General features: G+C 40.8%; 1 protein-coding gene across 2 annotated transcripts in view; it reads left to right on the top strand.

Moving 5' to 3' along the window:
- ATP10D (ATPase phospholipid transporting 10D (putative)) overlaps nt 1-23,457 on the top strand; it is a 131,058-nt gene that overhangs the window by 96,462 nt on the left and 11,139 nt on the right. For both annotated transcript variants that reach the window (XM_060110342.1, XM_060110350.1), the window contains exons 15-20: nt 1,097-1,281; nt 6,286-6,592; nt 9,892-9,968; nt 14,584-14,709; nt 17,562-17,762; nt 22,494-22,574. In XM_060110342.1, coding sequence (XP_059966325.1) covers nt 1,097-1,281; nt 6,286-6,592; nt 9,892-9,968; nt 14,584-14,709; nt 17,562-17,762; nt 22,494-22,574 — 977 coding nt within the window. The remainder of the gene's footprint in view (nt 1-1,096; nt 1,282-6,285; nt 6,593-9,891; nt 9,969-14,583; nt 14,710-17,561; nt 17,763-22,493; nt 22,575-23,457) is intronic.

Below are 23,457 nucleotides of genomic sequence, written 5' to 3'. Positions count from 1 at the left end.
GTGCCTGCAACTGGGCTACTGAAATTTATTTGTCTCTCCTCTCTTACTTCCTGGTTTCAGCTAAAAGTTGCACACCTGACACCTCTTGTCTCAGATGGAGCTGCATCTTAAAATCACCTGGAGCACTTTAAAAAATACCGATGCCTGCCCAGGGATTCTGTTTCAATTGGTCTGATGTGTGGTGTGGCCATTTGAATTTTTCAAAGCTCCCCAAGTAGTTCTAAGAGGCAGCCAAGGTTGAGAAACACTGCTTTAGGGTACTAACACACCAAAACACCAGTCTCTGAGCTCTGTTCCTCTGCTTCAGAGAAAAACAATGATCTAACTTGGTCTCTAGCCAATAGAGTAATGATCTTCCTCCTAAGTCATTCCTCTGTCAGTGTGAGTGGTACAGATTCACATTTCCTCATCTGCAGTTCCAAACTCAAAACTGCTTTGTGAGTTTAGTGCCAAAACTCATTTAGCAGCAAAATCAGGCCTGATTTGATAAGACAATTTAAAGTCTTTATTATCCTAATTAGTGTGAATGTTGTAATTTGTAAGTTTTGCTAAAAAAATACTAATATGCTTGATTACCAGATATTGTAAAATATGATACATATATCCTCTTACCTTTTAAAAATCTGCAAAACTTCTGAATTCTAAAACATAGCTAGCCTCAGTTGTTACGGAAAAGGGAATTATGGACTTATAATACGAAAGAGCATTAAAAATAGATAATACGTGTTACTGACCAGAACAGTCTTTAAAAGCCTACCCTTACCCTAAGAGTATCATGGAATTGTAAAGTTGAAGAGTAAGGATATATAAGTAATTGAATGAAACCCCCTCAATTTACAGAGAAGTAAGCTAGCCAAAAGGAGAGCAGGTAAAATTGATAAACTCATTGATTGCTAAGGCTTTCTTCCCAAAATATTACTTTGTATATGATTTTGGTCTGAGACTTCACGCTTCATTTGGACCCCTTGAAGCTACTGGAACCTTTTGTGTAGTTCAGGATTGGGTCGGCTAACAGATAGGGTTCAATTATAGTTTAGATGAGCTTCAGCTGGCTTTGGTTTCTTACAAGCCCTGTTGCATTTTGGTTATTTTTTAGGTGCTACTGGCATTGAAGACCGTCTGCAGGAGGGGGTCCCCGAGTCTATAGAAGCCCTTCACAAAGCCGGAATCAAGATCTGGATGCTGACAGGAGACAAACAGGAGACGGCTGTCAATATTGCTTATGCGTGCAAACTCCTGGAGCCAAATGACAAGCTTTTCATCCTCAACACTGAAAGTAAAGTATGTTTACTGAGATCAAGCCAGTCTTTTTGTGTTTTCAAAGCCAATGGAATACTTGTGATGTGATGGCTATAAGGAGAAAGAAAAACCAGTAACCATTAACTCCTTGAAAACTAGTGCTTCTATCCAGCAACCTAGCTTGTTCTTTTTTTGTTTTTTTTTTTTTTTTTGCAGTACGCAGGCCTCTCACTGTTGTGGCCTCTCCCGCTGTGGAGCACAGGCTCCGGACACGCAGGCTCAGCAGCCATGGCTCACGGGCCTAGCCGCTCTGTGGCATGTGGGATCTTCCCGGACCGGGGCACGAACCCACGTCCCCTGCATCAGCAGGCAGACTCTCAACCACTGCGCCACCAGGGAAGCCCAACCTAGCTTGTTTAGTTCTTCTAAAGGCTTGGAAAATATAATGATTCAAAGGAATCATTGCTGAATAAAGACCTTGAAAGAAAATTTCCTTTTTATTTGCCTTCCCCCCACCACCACCCCATATTGACTTATCACTGATTTGACAAGATTTAGACCGTGATGACAAAATATGTCAAGCTCTGGGACAGAAATCTACCCCCCTGTCAATCTGAGGAGAAGTAATGATTTCGGTTGGAGTCAGGTGAATAAGTATTTTCCTGGTAATTCTAAAATTAGGCTCAGAGGATAACCCTGCCCTCTAGTGGTTAATCTTAGCTAGTGCACCTGAGAATATCAAAAGTTGGAAGAACTGTTTAAGGGCAGGAAAAAAGGGTTTTTGGATTTTTTTTCTCCTTTTTTTTTTGAGGAGAAGGAATTTAAGAGATTTGGATTCAGCCTATTTTTCTAATACCCCTTCTTCCCTCCACCCCTGCCACTAATCTCTAATACAAATGTTCTAATCAATTAAACAGGCATTTTATTTTTTTCAGAAGATTCCTAGTATAGTGATACTAAGATTTGTGCATACTGTTTAATTTGCTTGGAAAAGCTTCCTCCTTCCTTCCTCAGTTGTCAGACTTCATCAGTCACATCCATTCTGTCATAGCAACCTGCCTCAGAAATCCTCTGGAGCTTCTCACCTGGATCACATCTTGGGTCTTGGTCACAGGCTGCCACGTTTGGTTAGCCATGTTTTTATGGTCAGGCCTCAGTCAATACCCAACTAGATGGTACATTTTGAGGAAAGAGAATTTTCCTTATTCAACACAGAGTGAGTTCTCCTTGGCAGTTGACGGTGGCCCAGGGACCCAGAGGCATAGCCACCAGCCAGATCCCAGTTTCAGCTGGGGAGTGAGCACAAGAAAATGCTTGGTCATTTTAGTCACTAAAATGGAAGTGCCCTAAGTCTGGTAAGACCTGAATTCAAATGCTTAGCCTGCCAGTGACCAGGTATGTGACCTTGGCGAGTTACCCTCCTGAGTCATTTTCTTACCTGTAATGTGAGAGTAATGTCTATTTCATAGGGATGTTGTGGGCATTAAATGGGAAAATATAAACTGTTTAATGTGGTGCCTGGCAGATGAAAGGGGTTCAGTGAACTTTTAAAAGTAAAAGTAATAAATCATTTGTGTTCAATTTTGACTATGCCATTTTTGTGAGCAATAAAATCATTAGTATTATGAAATTTATTTATAAATATACAATTTATGGTTAAAGGTATTTAAAACTACCAACTCAAGTCTTTATAGAGTATCCACTGTAGACTGTTCTAAATACAAAAGATTTTTTTTGCTATCAGTAGGTATTTCACCTCAATTTTTCAGATAACTAAACAGAACAGAGTGAGTGAACATAATTTAATTGAGTTTTATAATGACTCAAGTCGATGCATATAAAATCCCAAGCAAATAGTAGGGGCTCAGTCACTGTATTATTTTCTCTTTTTCCCACTCTCCACCCCTCATATGCTAAGAGTTAAAAATGGAATTGAAGGTCATGAGCCCAATTTGTCATTTAGCGAAGGACATGGCTCCTGTGACATTTTAAGTGGGCCACCTGGCAACCGATGGATTGTCCAATCATATCTATAGTGTAGTACCTCAACTCTACAGGTTTCCATCAACTTTGGTTCCTAAATTTGCAAATTAGGTTATGGTAAATGTAGCCACTTACAAACCTTACATAATTTCTGTTCTCATAAATTTCGATTTTTTTTTTGTTTTAATAGACTCATATCCTGGATTATTTACTGCCTTTCAGGATTCATCATTTAATTTTTAATTTTCTTTTTCTTTTTTTTTTTTGTTTATTCTCATCATTTAATTTTTTAAGTTTTATTTTCATTTCATTTAAAATTTTCTTCCGAGATAGTAAGTCTTTATATTCATGTTTCTTAGAATCTATAAAAGCCTTTTTCATACATGATCTCATTTGACCATTATAACTAGTAGAGCAGATAAAATTATCCCCATTTTATAGCCTGAGACTCCAAAAGGTTGTGAATTGCCTAAGCACCGACAGCTGATTACTTGTCAAGCATGCTTTTGGTATTATGTTAACATATTACATAACCTATATCTATTTATCTGTATAAATGCATTATTCATAGAGTTAAGTTCTATAAAGTTGCTGAAATACTGAAGTAGTAAAAACTGAACCATTGCCCCTATGGGAAATAAAGGATTAGGTTCCCGTGAGCCTCTGGTCAGAACACTTTCATCAACCAATCAATACATAACTTTGTTTCATGTATGTTTCTTTTTAAAGACACCTTATTTTATATATATTTATATATATATATATAATCATATATGTTATGTATATAATCATATATATTACACATATAATTTTTATATATCTATAATCATATATATAATTACATATATATTACATATAATCATATAATTATATATATATATTATATAATCATATATATAATTTTATATATTATATATATATAATTTTATACATATATAGTTGATTCATTAACATTGAACTCATGACCAACAGCATATAACTCAGGCTTGAACGAAGTTTGTCTAACACATGTTTTCTACATAAGGCATAAGGCACATCACAGCCTTCCTGTACATAGGAACACTAGACAGCATTAAAGGGCTACAGTTAGGGCCATTTTAAACACTGATATCACCATCAAAAAGCACAAAAATGCAAAAAATGTGTCACCAGACAGAGAGTGTAAAGGGCACTTGTTTACAGTGTGGGAGCTGACCTAAATCGGAGCATCATCACCTTGCTCAGCTTCAGCTGAGCACAGGAAAGGTGTGTGTTGCATGACTCAAATCTTCGGTCACTCTGTGTGTGTCCACACATGACCAAGAAAACACCTTTATCGTAGGATTACAGGTAAATTTTAGCAAGTAGGTGAATTTGCAAATATGGAATCTGCAAATAATGAAGATTGACTATATGTGTGTATGTATGTTTTTTCTATAATGAAAATAAAGTTAATTTATACAACTAAACACTTTTGTACTCAAATAAGAGAATGAAAATATCTGGAATCAATCTACAGTCGTAAAATCAGATAATTGACATTCATATCTTGAAGGGCATCCAGTCAGACTGCACTCTGCAGTATGAGCATATGAATGCTATACAGACTGTATTTATACTGTTGTATAGTATTGTGGCTATATTTTTTCACTTAACAAATATCTTAACCATCATGTCATGTTAATAGAGGTCCTGATTTTCAGTGACTGTGGGGTATGTTACCTTCTAAATATACCATTTTAATTTAACCAAAGTTTGGAAGGTTTTTTAAAATATTTTTTTACTATTCTATACTGAGCCTATGCTGAGCATCTTTGATTCATCTTTGTATACTTTTCCATGGGGACTTTTGAGGTGTATGGGATCAGATTTATTCTCGTGGTAAAGGTTGCCAGGTAGCTCCATTTTGAAGTTGAGTCTCTTGTTTATAGTTTATGTGGTTGTTAAGTATTTGCTGTGCCTGTGTGCCTACATATTCATACCTACTTCCCATCTTATTTTGCTTTGGGTTGAGAAATGCTTGATAAAATAGCATTTGAAATAAGAGTAAATGGCCTCTGAGTGAGGGGCTCTTTCGTGAATAAACTATTTCAGGCTTAGTGTATAAACTTAAATGCACTGTTCCAGGATTTTGTTTGGCTCTGTCCTTAGTGGTCATTTGACACAATAATTTCTGTATAAGTTTATTGTTCATATTCTTGAGTAGAATTCATCTAATGAATATTTATTGGGTGCTTAACGTGGCCCTCTTTTAGGTATTAGGGAGATTTCAAAAGTAAATTAAAAGTGCTGTCTGTCTTCAAAGAGCTTCCTAACAAGCGTGGGATGAGGAGAGTGGAGGGATGTATGCACACCAAATGGGATGAGGCCACTAAGAACATCGATCAGAATGTTAACTCGGTGAGGGTGGGGATTTCTCGTTCATTGATGTATCCCCAGCACCTAGAATTTTTTCAGATACATAGTAGCTTCTCAATAAATAGTAAGTGAGTGAATGTGTTGAATCAAAGAAGAGAAAAATAATTATTACTGTTTTAAATTCTGCTGTGTCATGCTTTACACTAGGAGCTGTGCATGTATTGCGTTGGCTCAAAAGTTCATTTGGGTTTTTCCAAGACATCATACGGAAAACCCGAACAAACTTTTGGCTAACCCAATATTATTTCACTTATTCCTCACAACGAATTATAATGTAGATGTTTGAATTTTTCTCATGAGAAAGTTGAGACTCAGAGGTTATATTAATTTGCTTAAAGTCAAGCAGGTAGTAAATGAGAGAATGAGACCAAAGGGCTCTTGAGATTCATGGTTTGAGAAGGTAAATTGCACAAATAGAGAAAGAAATTCTAAAACTATTTCTTAGCTGTACAGTTGGAAGTGAGATGCACCCCATCCTTTTATCCTGTCCCCATATACACACAGAAGTCTCTGTGGAAGAGCTGTGAGGTCTTGGAAAGTAACCGATTATTCACTCCCTGGGGTTGACTTGATGCAGCAAATGTTAAAGAATAGCAATGATAAATATAGCTGGATGTGGCCAGCAGGGGAGCCCCAAGGCTAACTGTCTTTGCCTCTCGTTTCAAGAATTCCTGTGAGATGCTGATGGACACAATCTTGAAAGAACTTCAGAAGAAAAATCCAGCTTCTCCAGAGCAAGCATCAAGTGAGGCTTTACACCAGCCTCCCGCGCCCCCAGACTCAGGGCTGCGAGCTGGACTCATTATCAACGGGAGGACCCTGGAGTTTGCCCTGCAAGAGAGTCTGCAAAGGCAGTTCCTGGAGCTGGCTGCTCGCTGCCACGCTGTGGTCTGCTGCCGAGCCACGCCCCTGCAGAAGAGCGAAGTGGTAAAACTGGTTCGAAGCCATCTCCGGGTGATGACTTTGGCCATCGGTGAGCAGGAGTGGAACCCAGCCCTGCGCCTCTCACTTTCATGTCACACCAGAGGCTGATCCTTCTGTCTGTCCTTTCTTCTGTACACGTTTGCCCTTCTGTCCATCTGTCCTTTTCCTCCCCCACTTCCCCTCCCCTTTCCTCCCTTTTTTCTCCTCCGTCCCCTCACTCCCTCCCCTTTGCCCTCCATCACCTATTTGGCCTCCTCTTATGAACCAGGTGGTAGAGATGTGACATGGAAAACAATATAATAGGACTCTGTGGTACATGTCAGATCCCCAAATCATCTGAGTTAAGGAGGGTAATGTACTGAATCGGAGACCTGAAAAATCCATGAGTTCTGCCTTCAAGAAAGTTAAATTCAAGAATATGAACAGTTCATTTATTTATTCATCCAACCACTATTTATTGAGTGCCTTCTATGTACCAGACATTTTTCTAGGCAATGGGGATACAAGAGTATGCAAAACTGACAAAGTACCTTTCCTTAAGGAGCTTACGTATAGGAGGAGTATAATGCAGTAAAAAGTGGGAAAAAAAAGGTATAAAGATATAAGATATCAGATAGTGACAAACGCTATTGAAAAAAATAAAGCAAAGTCAGGTGATGCAGAGCATTGGGGGAGCAAGGGACTTCTATTTTAAATAGATTTTTCAGAGACAGTCACTGATAAAGTTGTGTGTAAGCAGAGACTTGAAGGAAATGATAAGGGAGCCATAGGAGATCTGGCGGGGGAAACATTCCTGGCAGAGAAGACAATGGACCATGCTTGGTGTGTTCAAACCCAAAGCAGGTTGAGCAAAGGGAAGAGTCTTCTGCAGGTTAGTGAAGGACAGAGAGGTGGCAGGCGACCAGGTCCTGTAGAGTCTTGGAGGCCATTAGGAATTTTGGCTTTTTTTTTTTTTTTTTTTTTTCTGCTGTACACGGGCCTCTCACTGTTGTGGCCTCTCCCGTCGCGGAGCACAGACTCCGGACGCGCAGGCTCAGCGGCCATGGCTCACGGGCCCAGCCGCTCCACGGCATGTGGGATCTTCCCAGACTGGGGCACGAACCCGTGTCCCCTGCATCGGCAGGTGGACTCTCAACCACTGCGCCACCAGGGAAGCCCCAGGAATTTTGGCTTTTATCTGAAGAGATAGGGAGCCACAGGAGGACTTTGAGCAGAGGAGGGACATGAGCTGCGTTAAGTTGAAAAGGCTCACATTGGCTGCTGTGTTGAGAGTAACCACGGGGTTGTAAGGACATAAGGAAGGAGACCAGTTGAGCGGCTATTGAAATAAATCAGGGAAAAGATGATTGTGGCTCGAGCGCAGATAAGAGCAGAGGGGGTGGTGGGATGTGGTAAGATAATGGACATGGTTTGAAGAAAGAGCTGCTGATATCTGCTGACGGATTGGATATGTTCTATAATAGAAGGGGTCAAGGGGGATGTCAAGGTTTTGTCTCTTGAGAACAGAAGGGATGGAGCTGCCATTTACTGAGGTAGAGTCAGGGAAGCAGGAGTTGGGTTTTATACATTAGAAATCCATTAGATGTCTGAACAGTGATGTCAAGTAGGCAGCTGGAGATAAAGTCTGGAATTTAGCAATGAGGAATTGGCTAGAGACATAAATTTGGGAATCGTAAGTCTAGTGGTGATATTTAAAGCCCCGATAGTATTATCAGTGAGATTACCAAAAAAATGAGTGTAAGTGGAGAAGAGAAACAGGGTGAGATTAAGCTCTGAGACACTCCAAAGTTCAGACATTAGCAAGATGAAGACTCAGCCATCTCTTATAGTCTGTGTTTCCACCTGGATTATTTTCAGTCTCAGGTAGCATCTCCCCTCAGGGTGCTGGTACAGCTACTAAAAATTCCCACCTTCAGGTCTTCTCTGGTGGCTCAGTGGTTGAGAGTCCGCCTGCCGATGCAGGGGACCTGGGTTTGTGCCCCGGTCCGGGAAGATCCCACATGCCGTGGAGCGGCTGGGCCCGTGAGCCATGGCTGCTGAGCCTGCGCGTCCGGAGCCTGTGCTCCACAACGGGAGAGGCCGCAACAGGAGAGGCCCGCGTATCACAAAAAAAAAAAAAAAAATCCCACCTTTATATCTTATCCTATTAGCAACCTGAAAGAAAAGATAGCACCTCTTCTCAAGTTGCTGGAATAAAGTATCAGGATTAGGGTGAAATTTTGTTCAACTATCTTATTGAATGAGCATATAAATGAGTGAATTGTTCAAGCCCCTGGATCCATCTGTTCCTGAGGCTAGAGCCCTGGACATGTCAGTTCTATCAATTAAGCTGAATCATGTGCCCATCTCTGAACCAACCACTGAGGCCAGGGAACAGGCAATGGTAATTGTCCAGGCCTGAGTCAGTTGCCCATCCCAAATCTGGTGTTTTGAGCTCAGAGACTCATGGACTCAGAGTTCCCAAGGAAAATCAGGATACTATTACCAGAAAACAAGTTAAGGTTGCTGGGCAGTTGGGAACAACAGCTGTTCATTACCAGCAGCAATGTAATACCTCCTCCAAAGAAGCTTCCAATGTATTGGGAAGACAAAGAAATCTATAGCAAGCTTAATACCATGATAGATATGATAGAGATTCGTAGGGTGGTGCTTGGAGCCTAAGGAAGGGGCATTGGATCTAAAAGGAACATGGGAAGGATTTCCCAGAGGAAGTGATTATCTAAGCTGAGCGCAAGAGCCCTTGAAATCCAGCAAGGTGGGGCAGGGGTGATGAGGACAGTGTTATAAGAATAGAGAGGGCTTCCCTGGTGGCGCAGTGGTTGGGAGTCTGCTTGCCGATGCAGGGGACACAGGTTCATGCCCCGGTCCGGGAGGATCCCATGTGCTGCGGAGCGGCTGGGCCCGTGAGCCATGGCCACTGGGCCTGCGCGTCCGGAGCCTGTGCTCCGCAATGGGAGAGGCCACAGCAGTGGGAGGTCCACGTACCGCATAAAAAGAAAAAACAAAACAAACAAACAAAAGAATAGAGAAACAGCATGTGCAGGGCTGGAAGTAGGGTCTATCTGGAAAATTGAAAGTAGAGTGAGTGACATAGAGAAAGGGGAGGTCAGTCCAGGTAGGGGCTGTAGCATGAAGGACTTTAAGGTAGTGTTGAGTATGGAATTCTTCCTGATGGCAGTGGGATGACACATTGCATTTGTGCTTAGCTAGCTTCCAGGCAACTTGGAGACATGGGATAAACTTTTGAAGGATTTGTTTGTTTGTTTGAGTGGCCACTGTTGATTTGCACAGTTGGCAGTTTTTCTTTGCTCCTCATATGTTTCTCACCTTTTCGTCTGTTTCACAAAGGTGATGGTGCCAATGATGTTAGCATGATACAAGTGGCAGACGTTGGGATTGGGATCTCAGGTCAAGAAGGCATGCAGGTGAGTGGATGTTGTGCACTCAAACACCACGAACTTGACCTGCCCATCCAAAGGCAGCATTCTCCATGGTCAAACCTCTGTGGTAGAGTGAGGCTGTCTGCAGCTAGCTCAGGAGTGGGTGACAGGATATTTAGCCATTCGTTCACTGATTATTTACTGGGTGAGGTTTTTTTGTTTGTTTGTTTTGTTTTTTTGCCTGAATCACACTTATCTGTATTGAATTTGATTTTTCAAAACATAAATATTAAAATAATCCTCTATTACAAGGTATCAACTCATATAAATATATGCATATTTATATATACCCACTCTTTTATTTTTTTTTGGAAATACATTTTTTTAATTAGTTTCTGCTTTATAACAAAGTGAATCAGTTATACATATACATCTGTTCCCATATCCCTTTCCTCTTGCATCTACCTCCCTCACACCCTCCCTATCCCTCCCCTCTAGGTGGTCACAAAGCACCGAGCTGATCTCCCTGTGCTATGCAGCTGCTTCCCACTAGCTATCTACCTTACGTTTGGTAGTGTATATATGTCCATGCCTCTCTCTTGCTTTGTCACAGCTTACCCTTCCCCCCCCATATCCTCAAGTCCATCCTCTAGTAGGTCTGTGTCTTTATTCCTGTTTTACCCCTAGGTTCTTCATGACATACTTTTTCTTAAATTCCATATATATGTGTTAGCATACGGTATTTGTCTTTCTCTTTCTGACTTACTTCACTCTGTATGACAGACTCTAGGCCTATCCACCTCATTACAAATAGCTCAATTTCATTTCTTTTTATGGCTGAGTAATATTCCATTGTATATATGTGCCAAATCTTCTTTATCCATTCATCCAATGATGGACACTTAGGTTGTTTCCATCTCCGGGCTATTGTAAATAGAGCTGCAATGAACATTTTGGTACATGTCTCTTTTTTTTTTTTTTTTTTTGCAGTACGCGGGCCTCTCACTGTTGTGGCCTCTCCCGTTGCGGAGCACAGGCTCTGGGCGTGCAGGCTCAGCGGCCATGGCTCACGGGCCCAGCCGCTCCGTGGCATATGGGATCTTCCTGGACCGGGGCACGAACCCGTGTCCCCTGCATCGACAGGCGGACTCTCAACCACTGCGCCACCAGGGAAGCCCACATGTCTCTTTTTGAATTATGGTTTTCTCAGGGTATATGCCCAGTAGTGGGATTGCTGTGTCATATGGTAGTTCTATTTGTAGTTTTTTAAGGAACCTCCATACTGTTCTCCATAGTGGCTGTACCAATTCACATTCCCACCAGCAGTGCAAGAGTGTTCCCTTTTCTCCACACCCTTTCCAGCATTTATTGTTTCTAGATTTTTTGATGATGGCCATTCCGACTGGTGTGAGATGATATCTCATTGTAGTTTTTTTTTTTTTTTTTTTTTTTTCCGGTATGCGGGCCTCTCACTGTTGTGGCCTCCCCCGTTGCGGAGCACAGGCTCCGGACGTGCAGGCTCCGGACGCGCAGGCTCAGCGGCCATGGCTCACGGGCCTAGCCACTCCGCGGCATATGGGATCCTCCCAGACCGGGGCACGAACCCGTATCCCCTGCATCGGCAGGCGGACTCTCAACCACTTGCGCCACCAGGGAGGCCCTCATTGTAGTTTTGATTTGCACTTCTCTAATGATTAACGATGTTGAGCATTCTTTCATGTGTTTGTTGGCAGTCTGTATATCTTCTTTGAAAAAATGTCTATTTAGGTCTTCTGCCCATTTTTGGATTGGGTTGTTTGTTTTTTTGCTATTGAGCTGCTTATAAATTTTGGAGATTAATCCTTTGTCAGTTGCTTCATCTGCAAATATTTTCTCCCATTCTGAGGGTTGTCTTTTGGTCTTGTTTATGGTTTCCTTTGCTGTGCAAAAGCTTTGAAGTTTCATTAGGTCCCATTTATTTATTTTTGTTTTTATTTCCATTTCTCTTGGAGGCAGGTCAAAAAGGATCATGCTGTGATTTATGTCATAGAGTGTTCTGCCTATGTTTTCCTCTAAGAGTTTGATAGTGTCTGGCCTTACATTTAGGTCTTTAATCCATTTTGAGCTTATTTTTGTGTATGGTGTTAGGGAGTGATCTAATCTCATACTCTTACATGTACCTGTCCAGTTTTCCCAACACTACTTATTGAAGAGGCTGTCCTTTCTCCACTGTACATTCCTGCCTCCTTTATCAATGATAAGGTGACCATATGTGCGTGGGTTTATCTCTGGGCTTTCTATCCTGTTCCATTGATTTATCTTTCTGTTTTTGTGGCAGTACCATATGTCTTGATTACTGTAGCTTTGTAGTATAGTCTGAAGTCAGGGAGCCTGATTCCTCCAGCTCCGTTTTTTGTTCTCAAGATTGCTTTGGCTATTCGGGGTCTTTTGTGTTTCCATACAAATTGTGAAATTTTTTGTTCTAGGTCTGTGAAAAATGCCGGTGGTAGTTTGATAGGGATTACATTGAATCTGTAGATTGCTTTGGGTAGTAGAGTCATTTTCACAATGTTGATTCTTCCAATCCAAGGACATGGTATATCTCTCCATCTATTTGTATCATCTTTAATTTCTTTCATCAGTGTCTTATAATTTTCTGCATACAGGTCTTTTGTCTCCTTAGGTAGGTTTATTCCTAGATATTTTATTCTTTTTGTTGCAGTGGTAAATGGGAGTGTTGTCTTGATTTCACTTTCAGATTTTTCATCATTAGTGTACAGGAATGCCAGAGATTTCTGTGCATTAATTGTGTTTCCTGCTACTTTACCAAATTCATTGATTAGCTCTAGTAGTTTTCTGGTAGCATCTTTAGGATTCTCTAGGTATAGTATCATGTCATCTGCAAACAGTGACAGCTTTACTTCTTCTTTTCCGATTTGGATTCCTTTTATTTCCTTTTCTTCTATGACGGCTGTGGCTAAAACTTCCAAAACTACGTTGAATAAGAGTGGTGAGAGTGGGCAACCTTGTCTTGTTCCTGATCTTAGTGGAAATGGTTTCAGTTTTTCACCATTGAGGACGATGCTGGCTGTGGGTTTGTCATATATATGGCCTTTATTATGTTGAGGAAAGTTCCCTCTATGCCTACTTTCTGCAGGGTTTTTATCATAAATGGGTGTTGAATTTTGTCGAAAGCTTTCTCTGCATCTGTTGAGATGATCTTATGGTTTTTCTCCTTCAATTTGTTAATATGGTGTATCACGTTGATTGATTTGCATACATTGAAGAACCCTTGCATTCCTGGAATAAACCCCACTTGATCATGGTGTATGATCCTTTTAATGTGCTGTTGGATTCTGTTTGCTAGTATTTTGTTGAGGATTTTTGCATCTATGTTCATCAGTGATATTGGCCTGTAGTTTTCTTTCTTTGTGACATCCTTGTCTGGTTTTGGTATCAAGGTGATGGTGGCCTCGTAGAATGAGTTTGGGAGTGCTCCTCCCTCTGCTATATTTTGGAAGAGTTTGAGAAGGATAGGTGTTAGCTCTTCTCTAAATGTTTGATAGAATTCGCCTGTGAAGCCATCTGGTCCTGGGCTTTTGTTTGTTGGAAGACTTTTAATCACAGTTTCAATTTCAGTGCTTGTGATTGGTCTATTCATATTTTCTATTTCTTCCTGATTAAGTCTTGGCATGTTGTGCATTTCTAAGAATTTGTCCATTTCTTCCAGGTTGTCCATTTTATTGGCATAGAGTTGCTTGTAATAATCTCTCATGATCTTTTGTATTTCTTCAGTGTCAGTTGTTACTTCTCCTTTTTCATTTCTAATTCTGTTGATTTGTGGGTGAGTATTATGGTAATTTCCCTGGGTAATTTTAGCTCTGTGGCTCACTTGTTCAGTTTAAAAATATATAACTTATCTAAGTCATAAGGATATATATTTTTAGCACTGCAATAGCTGTATGACTTTTGACACTGATGAGAGCTACTAAGGATTTGAATGAAATATCTAAAAATCCTACAGAGAGAGGGAGAGGGGGAGAGAAGATAGGAGAGAATGAGTGAAGCGGGATTGTCCTATTTTCGTGTGCGCGCATGTGTGTTGAATAGTGTTTTAGCCACAAAATTCAGATAGAAGCTTGTCCAAAAGATTGCTTGTCATGTATGGAGCAAGTGCTGTCAAAGGAAAGTGGGATGTGAGGCTTGGGGTTTCCTAAGAATGATAAATTACAATATCTCTATAAAAGATGAGAAATTCAAATACCTCCTTTACCTGCTACATTATACAAAGTCACATGAAGTCATGACTATATACTTTTAATATTCTCATGGAGGAGAAGCAAATGCACACTGTAATGCACAGAGTTCTTGGTAAGGGAGCTGCTCTCTAGGGAAAGTACACTTGCTGAAATTACATCATGAATGGTGACCAGAGAGAAGTTTTGTTTCATTGGACCACATTGGAAAACTGAGTGGTAGGTAACTCCAGGTAACCCATTAAGGCTCTGTGTTCATGGGTTTTTGTTTGTTTGAATGTTTTGGCGTTTTTTTTTTTTCCGGTCTTAGGTTTAAACCACATATTTGACCAGTCTGAACCTGCTGGCGGTTAGGCTGCCGTGCTGTGTCTGTTCTAACATGTTGCATTGCTCAGGGTGACATTCTCTCCCCGTTGCCTCTGCAGGCTGTGATGGCCAGTGACTTTGCCATTTCTCAGTTTAAACATCTCAGCAAGCTACTCCTTGTCCATGGGCACTGGTGTTATACCCGACTTTCCAACATGATTCTCTATTTTTTCTACAAGAACGTGGTATGTAGCTCCAGAAAATTCGCCCCCCTCCCTTCTCCCTTCCACTCCAGCTTGTGTAAGGGGTGAAGAGGAAGGGCCCGATGCTAAGCTCGCTTTGCTTGTTGATGTTTGGGAAGCAGCCAGGAGCACTTCTGCTGTCTTACCAGGAATAATCTGGGAATGTGCTGTGTTTCAGCTGCTGACAGCAGATTGCTAGGCTTGTCCATCTGCTAGCATTTTCTATTCCCTATGCATTTAAATTCAATTAAGCCCTGCCTGATTCGTTTAGAATCCAGTTTTTTGACCTTCCATTAAAAGGTTGTGACAAGCAGAATTATGAAACGTTTAATGCTTTCTGTCAGTAGAGAATGAAAAGGTTTGCTTCCATTTTACAGGAGATAGAATATATATGTATGTGTATATATATACATATATATATATATATATATATATATATATATATATATATATATATACATATATATATATATATATGCTGTCCCCAGACGGATGTCCCATGTGGTATATTGAAGACACAGATACAGATGAAAACCCAGTATAGTGCCTTAGGCTGTAGCTGGCTAGCACTCCCAGATGACGAATTCTTTGGCAAGGCTGTAAAATGTGTTTGTGCTTGGTAGCTATTTGATGGTCAGGGAACTTAATTTTGACTATGTTATTCATAGAAGGGCAGAATTTGAGTAGTAGGATTCCAGGCTTCTAATCTTCAGCAAACCATTTAAATTTCAGTTTTCTCTTTTATAAACCCATGTGGACCTTAGATTGCTTCACCTAAATCCCTTCTAGGTGGGGTGATTATGTAAATATGTTGTGATTTTCAGACCACATTTATTCTTGGTCTTTAAAATGCGTATGTAGCAAGTTAGTAGTAAACAGAAATTTACATCACTCTGTTGGAATGCCATCTTTAGGAAAAAGATGACTTTAATGGGTCATTTTTAGGATATCCCAAATATGTAATTTAGATCAGTATGTGCATGTGTGTCTGTCTGTGTGTCGGTAAATCAGCGGGAGCATTTTTTTCCCTATAGCACGATGAACTTTTCAGGAAGCTTTCAGTACTTTCCTAATTGGAATTAGCACATTCAGTCAAAGTTTAAGAAGGCCTTGATACTGTATGAAAATATTTGAAATGTATAATATCTCTGTCAGTGTGATTCTGGGGAAAGCTGTGATTTATAACTTAAAATTCCAGGACTTAGTGGTCAATGATTTTTAGAGGGGAGCCCGTCTTCCGGGTTTTTAAAATACTTTTGCATTTCTCTACCTTCTCTTCTATTATGATGCAGTCCACTGCATCCTCTCCCCCTTCCTTTTAACTGCATATTTCTAACTAATATTAGAAAGAGACTAGGACATCATGATAAAACAAATGTCCAACTCTTGTTAAGTATTTAAAATTTTGTCTCATGAAGAAAAAAAGAAAAGAAAGAGATTGCCACATGCCCTTGGAGAGGGGGGGTGTTTATTAGTAGGGAGTACATCACCAGGGAGCAAGGACCCTGGGGTCGTTCTGCTCCGTAAACCTTGATGGCCGTTCACACTGAAATCCTCCTGACTTGTTTCTGCCTCTTTCTTGCCTAGCCAAACAACAAATGGCTTGTAAACTGTGGAGAACAGGGCCAGTATCAGAAGCCATTCGAATAGCTTAGCTTTCTGAGACTACGGTTCTTGCATCTTGGGCAATTTTTGAGATAGTGATGAGGACTATGGATTCATGCCCCAGAATAGTGCCCCAAACCGCATATACCTAAAACCTGTACATTTTCAGGAGTGAGGCATAATGCATATCTATGGACCCTAGACTAAGAAACTCTATTCTAAGGATTGTGGCCCCCATCCTGACGTGTTTCAGTGTATCTATGGTGCCAAAAATAATATCTTAATCAATTAATTAAAATTGATAAAAAGGCATTTTACAGGTCATGAGCAGTTGCTAACTGGATCTTGATACTAAGACCTGACGTAGTATAATTCTCATTTTGCAGACATAGAAACCAAAATTCATAGAGGTTATTAAAATGACCTAAAGTCATAAGAGTCAGTAGGAAGTTTCCCTAGGACTTGAAACAAGACCCCCTAATTCTAAGCCCAGTGACCTTTCCTGTGGCCTGTCTTGCTTCAGTGCACAGAGCTTTTTCTATCATGGACTTACTCTGTTTGAGACAAAATAAGAAGCTATGTATGTGCCTGGCCTCTAGCATGACCACCTGTCCTGGTTTTCCTGGGACTGTCCTAGTTTTTATAGTAAGAGTACCATGGCCTGGGAAATTCCTCAGTCCCAAGCAAACTGGGATGGTTGGCCACTCAACTGACACCATCCCATTTCACCAGGAAAAAATAACTGTGAACCCAGAAAGCAAAAGAATGAACACTTGTTGTATGGCTGCTACATACCAGGCATAGGGCTAGATTCTCTTCATCTGGAGCTAGAACATCTGCATATGAATACTGACTCTGCTACGTGTTAGCCAGGTAACTTTGGGCAAGTTCCTTAGCCTCTCCGTGCCTTACTTTCCTCATCTGTAAAATGTGAACAACAGTAATTCCCACGTTGTGATGAAAATTAAATGTATTCTTTTTAAAGCTCTTAGAACAGTGCCAGCACCACATAGTAAATGGTGTGTGTGTGTGTGTGTGTGTGTGTGTGTGTGTGTGTGTGTGTGTGTGTGTGTTTTAATTTAGTTAAACATTTACCAAAAAAAGCTGCAAGGTAAGTTGTGGTCTTCCATTCTGTAAGTGAGGAAAGGAGGGGCTGAGATCACATGGCTCAGGACAGCAGCGTGTCGTGTGTGCGGTCCTAGCATGCATTGCTGACTCTAAGACGTGAATGTTCCTCTTTGTGTCCCTAGGCCTATGTGAACCTCCTTTTCTGGTACCAGTTCTTTTGTGGGTTTTCAGGAACATCCATGACTGACTACTGGGTCTTGATCTTCTTCAACCTCCTTTTCACATCCGCCCCTCCCATCATTTACGGTGTCCTGGAGAAAGATGTGTCTGCAGAGACCCTCATGCGCCTGCCTGAGCTTTACAGGAACGGCCAGAAGTCAGAGGTGGGTGTATGGCACAAACGCACAGACCAATACTTAGCTTCTGTCAAAGCCGCTCAGCTCCAATGTTGTTGGGTATTGAAAACTATTTGAATCATCTGTTTCCAAAGATCTCTACTAACACAGCAGCTATTAAGTCAGTTGCTTCTGAGATGAACACAAATAAAACTGTGAAAGATCTTAGGTATTTATAAGCAGAAATGCAGTCCTCAGACCTTACAACTAATAATATCTAATATTTACTAGACCCCACGGTGCTGCCTTTTGTGCACACTACTAAATATCCCCAGTCCCATTTATCTTCACAAAACACTGAGAGAGGACTTGGTATTGTTCCCATTCTAAGAGAAAGAATCTGAACTTCAGGGGGGCTGGATAATTTTTCCAAAAACCTCACAGCTAGAAAATGGCAGAGCTAGGATGGGAACCCTTTTTAGCCTGGTTCTAAAGCCAAACTTAAATTCTTCAGGTTCTACTGTCACGCAAAATAGTGGTGTGAACTTAACGGCTCCCTCTCCCTGAACGCGTGTCCCACCTCCCCTTGTCTGATCTCTCAGTCCTGTCCATCCACCTCTGATATGTACCTTATGTTTCATTTCCTCTTATCTATAGTATTGTAGTTGCCGATTAATTGGGCTAGCTGTCTCAAAAGTTTTTTTTTCTAATTTGTCTTTTACAAAATTAATAACCGGCATTGAGATGGTATTATGAACATTTATGTAATGCCTCTTACATGCCAGGCACTGTTATAAGTCCCTAACTTACATAAATCTACTTCTCAAAATGATCCTGCAGGGTAGATGCTATCGTTATCCACACTAGATGAGGAAAGGCAGGCACAGGGAGGTACTTTAAGTAATCTGCCTGTGTCACCAAGCTCATGGGTGGTACAGGTAAACTCCGGTTCCCGATCCCCTGCTGTGCTGCAGAAAGAACACTGATGCTATCTTTGGTCCTTGGGTGCCCCCCCACCCCCACCCCTTCGCTGTTTAATGGCCAGAAATCCAAAGTGCTCTCCTAAGGACATTGTCAGGATCACAGAGACTGAGGTGGACCAGCAACCTGTAGACACGTATAAGCGGACAAAGCTGAGGGGTCAATCTGGTCAGATATTCTAGCCTTGAGAAAAGGACTCTGTTAGTCAGGACTCTTTCAATTGCAGGTGACAGAAAACCAGCTCAAATTGGCTTAATGAAAAAGGGAAATATATTGGCTCTCATAGCTGCAAAATCCAGGAGTAATGGTGGCCAAACAGCATTACTCTTAAAGCAACTGTCAATATGCTGGTTACAACTCCTTGGCCCAGCTTGAGTCCCATGCCTTTCCCTGTGCTTATCACTGTGGCTAGAAAGATCATTTTCTCATTGACCAGGCCTGGGCCATAGATCATTCCTGAGGACAGAGCTGAACCCTATGGACAGGATTGGGAAGGAGGGTATCCTGTAAAAGGACTGGAGAGATGAAAATGAGACCCATCATGAGAAATCCATGGGTCGGACTTTACTGGCCTCACTGTCCTGAAAACGCTGACCCAGAGCAGCACATGTTAGAAATGATGGGTGATGTTTAGCCTGAGTTTAAATTCTGGTTCATGGGCTTCCCTGGTGGCGCAGTGGTTGAGAGTCCGCCTGCCGATGCAGGGGACACGGGTTCATGCCCCAGTCCGGGAAGATCCCACACGCCGTGGAGCGGCTGGCTCCGTGAGCCATGGCTGCTGGGCCTGTGCGTCTGGAGCCTGTGCTCCGCAACGGGAGAGGCCAAAACAGTGAGAGGCCTGCGTACCGCAAAAAAAAAAAAAAAAAATCTCATAAATTCTGGTTCAGTGGTATGTGACCTTGGTAAGTTATTTAACTTGCCTGTACTCCGGTTTCTTTACTCTATGGAGATGCTGTGAGGATTAAGTAAGATTACGCTCTCAATATTGTTATTTTTACCCCACCCCCAACTCCAGACTTAACCAAAAGTTCGAGGAAATCCTGAATTTAAAATGATGCATTTATTTTCATCAATCCAATTTTATTATGGGTTGAACTGCCTTTTGAGACTGGAGGGTAATTTAATGTCCTTAGGCTCATGGAGCAGCCAACATGGAGGAGAAGTCAACTTCCAGGGAGCAAGAAATCCTTACAATCCTTTAATATCATCCAACCTATTCAGATCAAAGAACCATATGAGGTTTTCCTAAAAAAGTCCGATCTGACTTAAAGTTCAAGGCCAGGGTGCAGGAATATGTGGTTGATATTAATGAAGATTGTCCTGTACCCTACATCTAAGTTAAATTCCAAGTCCATTGGGGAAAGAGGGGTAAAAGCAGACCTTTAACGTTTTTACAGCTTGGTGTTTTCAAAGCCCATTTGTTCAGCCTGAAGATTGTAATTGGTCTTTACCCTTGGAAGAGTTGAGGTCATTGTTTCCTGTTGCTGAACACTGCTTGCTGTCAAGCCTTTGCACACATTGTTCTATTGAGCTGGCCAGTTTTATAGTACATGGTAAAGCAGGCAGAGTCCCAGCATGTGGCTATTGATAAAAGGTAATTAATTTCATTGACTTTACTTTCCGGAAGAGTTGTCCTTCCTTTGAACTTGGCCTCCAAACAAATTCTATTTTATGCTTGGGCCATTTCCTGTCTTTGGTGTCATGAAATATACTTTCCAGGGTTATAGCATCTCTCTCCTTGAAAGGAGATGAGTCTGGAAGGCTGCAGCCAGAAGCGTCCCTTCCAAGAAGCAATCGTCTATTACCCATCTCTCATCACCCACACAGCCTTCTTTCCTGGCTTTGACTTCATGTCCAGATTTTTCCCTCTCAATTTCCAGGAGATCCCATGAGTTACTCCCTTCAGCCCTTCATTTATCCATGACCCTTCTCTACCCTTAATTCCCCTTGCTCACATTACTGTGGAGAAAGTGTGCTTGTTAACCTTTTGGCTCTAGGTTTTTTGAGCAACCTCTGTTCCCCCAGAAGCATGAAGCTATATTTTAACTTATCCTGAAATTGTTCTCTCTTGTCCAGTGACATTTTGGTTGCCCCTTTGACTCTGCCACATTTTCTTCCACCATTTGTGCTTCTGCTTAGAGTTTATGGACACTTGGATGAAGAAAGGCAGGTAGAAGGTTCCATCATTTCCCATGACAAAATTGTAAAAGCAGCTACGGGGAAAAGTAGACTGGAAAAGATGAATCTTCATTGCTTTGATTTAACAGAGGACAAAGAGATAAAAAAGAAAAAAAAAAGATGTAGAACTTCTAAGTGTAATCTCTTGAAGGACAGAAGAATTTATATGGAGATGTTGTGTATTTATAAAGCTTTAGGAGACAATTACACATTTTCAAGAAAATTTCAGTTTCTTTTTTCATTTGAAAGGAAATAAGACTATAAACATGTTAAGAAAAGGGAAGACTAGCTCAGGGATATGATACATGTGTTGTCATTTTTGTTCATGGCAGACATCACTAATGCACTGTAGCACTCCATCCTTCCTGCTGGGTCCGAATGGAGCCTCAGAATCCTTTTGCACACACATTACTATTTGATCAGAATTATCTTTTGTTTGAAAACCTGTTTTCAGTCACTTGACTGGTATCTCTACTTGATCTTTCTCTGTTTCTACAAGCTTTCGGTAGGAAGCAGTTTAGCACATGAAAAGTTATATAAGAATAGTTTATTAATCCAACAAATATTTGAGTACCTGCTGTGTACCAGGCACTGTTTTAATCACTTGAATAAGAGAGCCCAGGTCCCATTTTATGAAGCTTGCATTCTGATGAGAAAAACATAAAATCATTAGGTAAACAAATAAGATTATTTCCGATGGTGATGAGAGACTTCTAAGGATGCCATGGTAGTAAATGATTAAGTGGGCATGACTTTTAGACTGGTCTGGGGTCTGTGCCTCTATGAGGAAGTGATATTTGAGCTGGGATATGAATAGTGAGGAACTGGTCGTGTGGGAGGTCCAGGAAGAATTTCTGGCAGAGATGACAGCTCAGGTGAAGCCCTGAGGAAAGAAGGGATTGGCATATTTGAGAAATAGGGTGAAGTCTGTGTGTTGGGAGGATGGTGAATGACAGTAAGAACAGGTGGGTGGCCCTGGAGAGCAGGGGCTTCCATGGGCAGACCATGCAGGACCTCCTAGACCGTGGGAAGGAACTTAGATTGTATGGGAAATGCAGTGGAAGTCATTGGAGGAGTAGGAGGGGGGTCAGTTTGATTAATTAGGGAAATGGCATGACCTGATTTACATTTTTTAAAACCATCTGGCTGCTGTGGGAAGATTGGATTAGGGCTAAGAGAGGAAGCAAAGAGGCCAGTTAGATGGCTCTCCCATTATTCATAGAGAGTTGATGGTGAATTGGAATGAAGGGAGTAATGGAAATAAAGGTGGATGGATTGGAGAAGTTTTTGAAACAGTGTTTTCTGATCAATGGGAAATGGAAAATTAGTACTACTATCCTTATTTGAGGTAGATTTAAGATTGATCCAATGATAAAAGTAATACGAGTTGAAGAAGAGTTCCTTCAGGGTTTTTTTTTCCCCCGTGAACTCATCTCGTTCAATTATCATCCCTCATTCTTCCACTACTACTTACAAATCCCACCTGTTTTGTGAATGAGAGAATGAAGGAATAGAGTTTTCTCTCAAAGAAGCAAAAACAAGTACTGGCTTGTGTTGTTCCTTGATCTTGCTTGACTGTTACTAATCTTCCTCCCTCCCCAATATCTGTTTCATTTTCAGGCATACTTACCACTCACCTTCTGGATCACCTTGTTGGATGCCTTTTATCAAAGCCTGGTCTGCTTCTTTGTGCCTTACTATGTAAGTCCTTGTTCACTCAAAGGATTTGTTGTTAATCAATGGTACTTCTTTGTACTCTGTCACCAGTATCAGCATATAGAATGGATATATTAGGGTAGTTTGCTCATATAATCAAGTTGATTATTTACTGACTAAATTATAACACTCCTCCCAAATATGTTAGGTAATGGGTTAAATTTGGAGAGAAGTGCTTAGCTGAGTCCTCTTGGGTCTCTTTTTTAGCCCTGTACTGCTTGATAGTTTTCATCAATGACTTTAAAGTTGAAAGCCTGGCTTGTAATTAAATGAGTCAGAATCAGAGAGGCAAAGTCAGAATATGAAAGCTGTTATATGAAAGCACTCACTAAACTGCTGGGCTAATTCTACCAGGATGACATTCAGAGTATTAAATTTAAGTAGGCTCCCCAAAACTAAAAGAAAAAAAAATTGTTATACAGGTAAAGAATGGAAGAAATGTGACTAAGCAGAGAATGTGTAAATGAATTTAAAAATTTAGTCCAACACCAAGCACAAAGCAGCATGATATAGTTGCCCATTCACACACCCACCTCCCTGGAAGAAAACACTAATATGATCATGGATGGTTAACAAAAGTTCAGTAATAAAAAGGGAAAAGGTAATAGTCTCTAAGTTAAAAATTTTCATTCTTTATTCAAATAAAATTACTTGAATTTACCCAGCTAGAATATTCTAGGTATACTGCATTTCAAGAGGTATATAGATAAGGCAATCTGAAGTGTATTTAGAAGAGAATGACTAGAATTGTAAAAGATCAGAAAATTGTGTCATTTGTGGAATCCTTTAAGGACTTTGAAGACATATGCCTATGAGAGGAGTGGATATTTACTTAACCGAGGTATAAACTCAGGTTAGCCATAGTACC

The sequence above is a fragment of the Mesoplodon densirostris genome, chromosome 1 (genome assembly GCF_025265405.1).
Source record: "Mesoplodon densirostris isolate mMesDen1 chromosome 1, mMesDen1 primary haplotype, whole genome shotgun sequence".
In the NCBI taxonomy this organism is placed as follows: Eukaryota; Metazoa; Chordata; class Mammalia; order Artiodactyla; family Ziphiidae; genus Mesoplodon; species Mesoplodon densirostris.
This window is presented reverse-complemented; position numbering and strand designations above follow the sequence as displayed.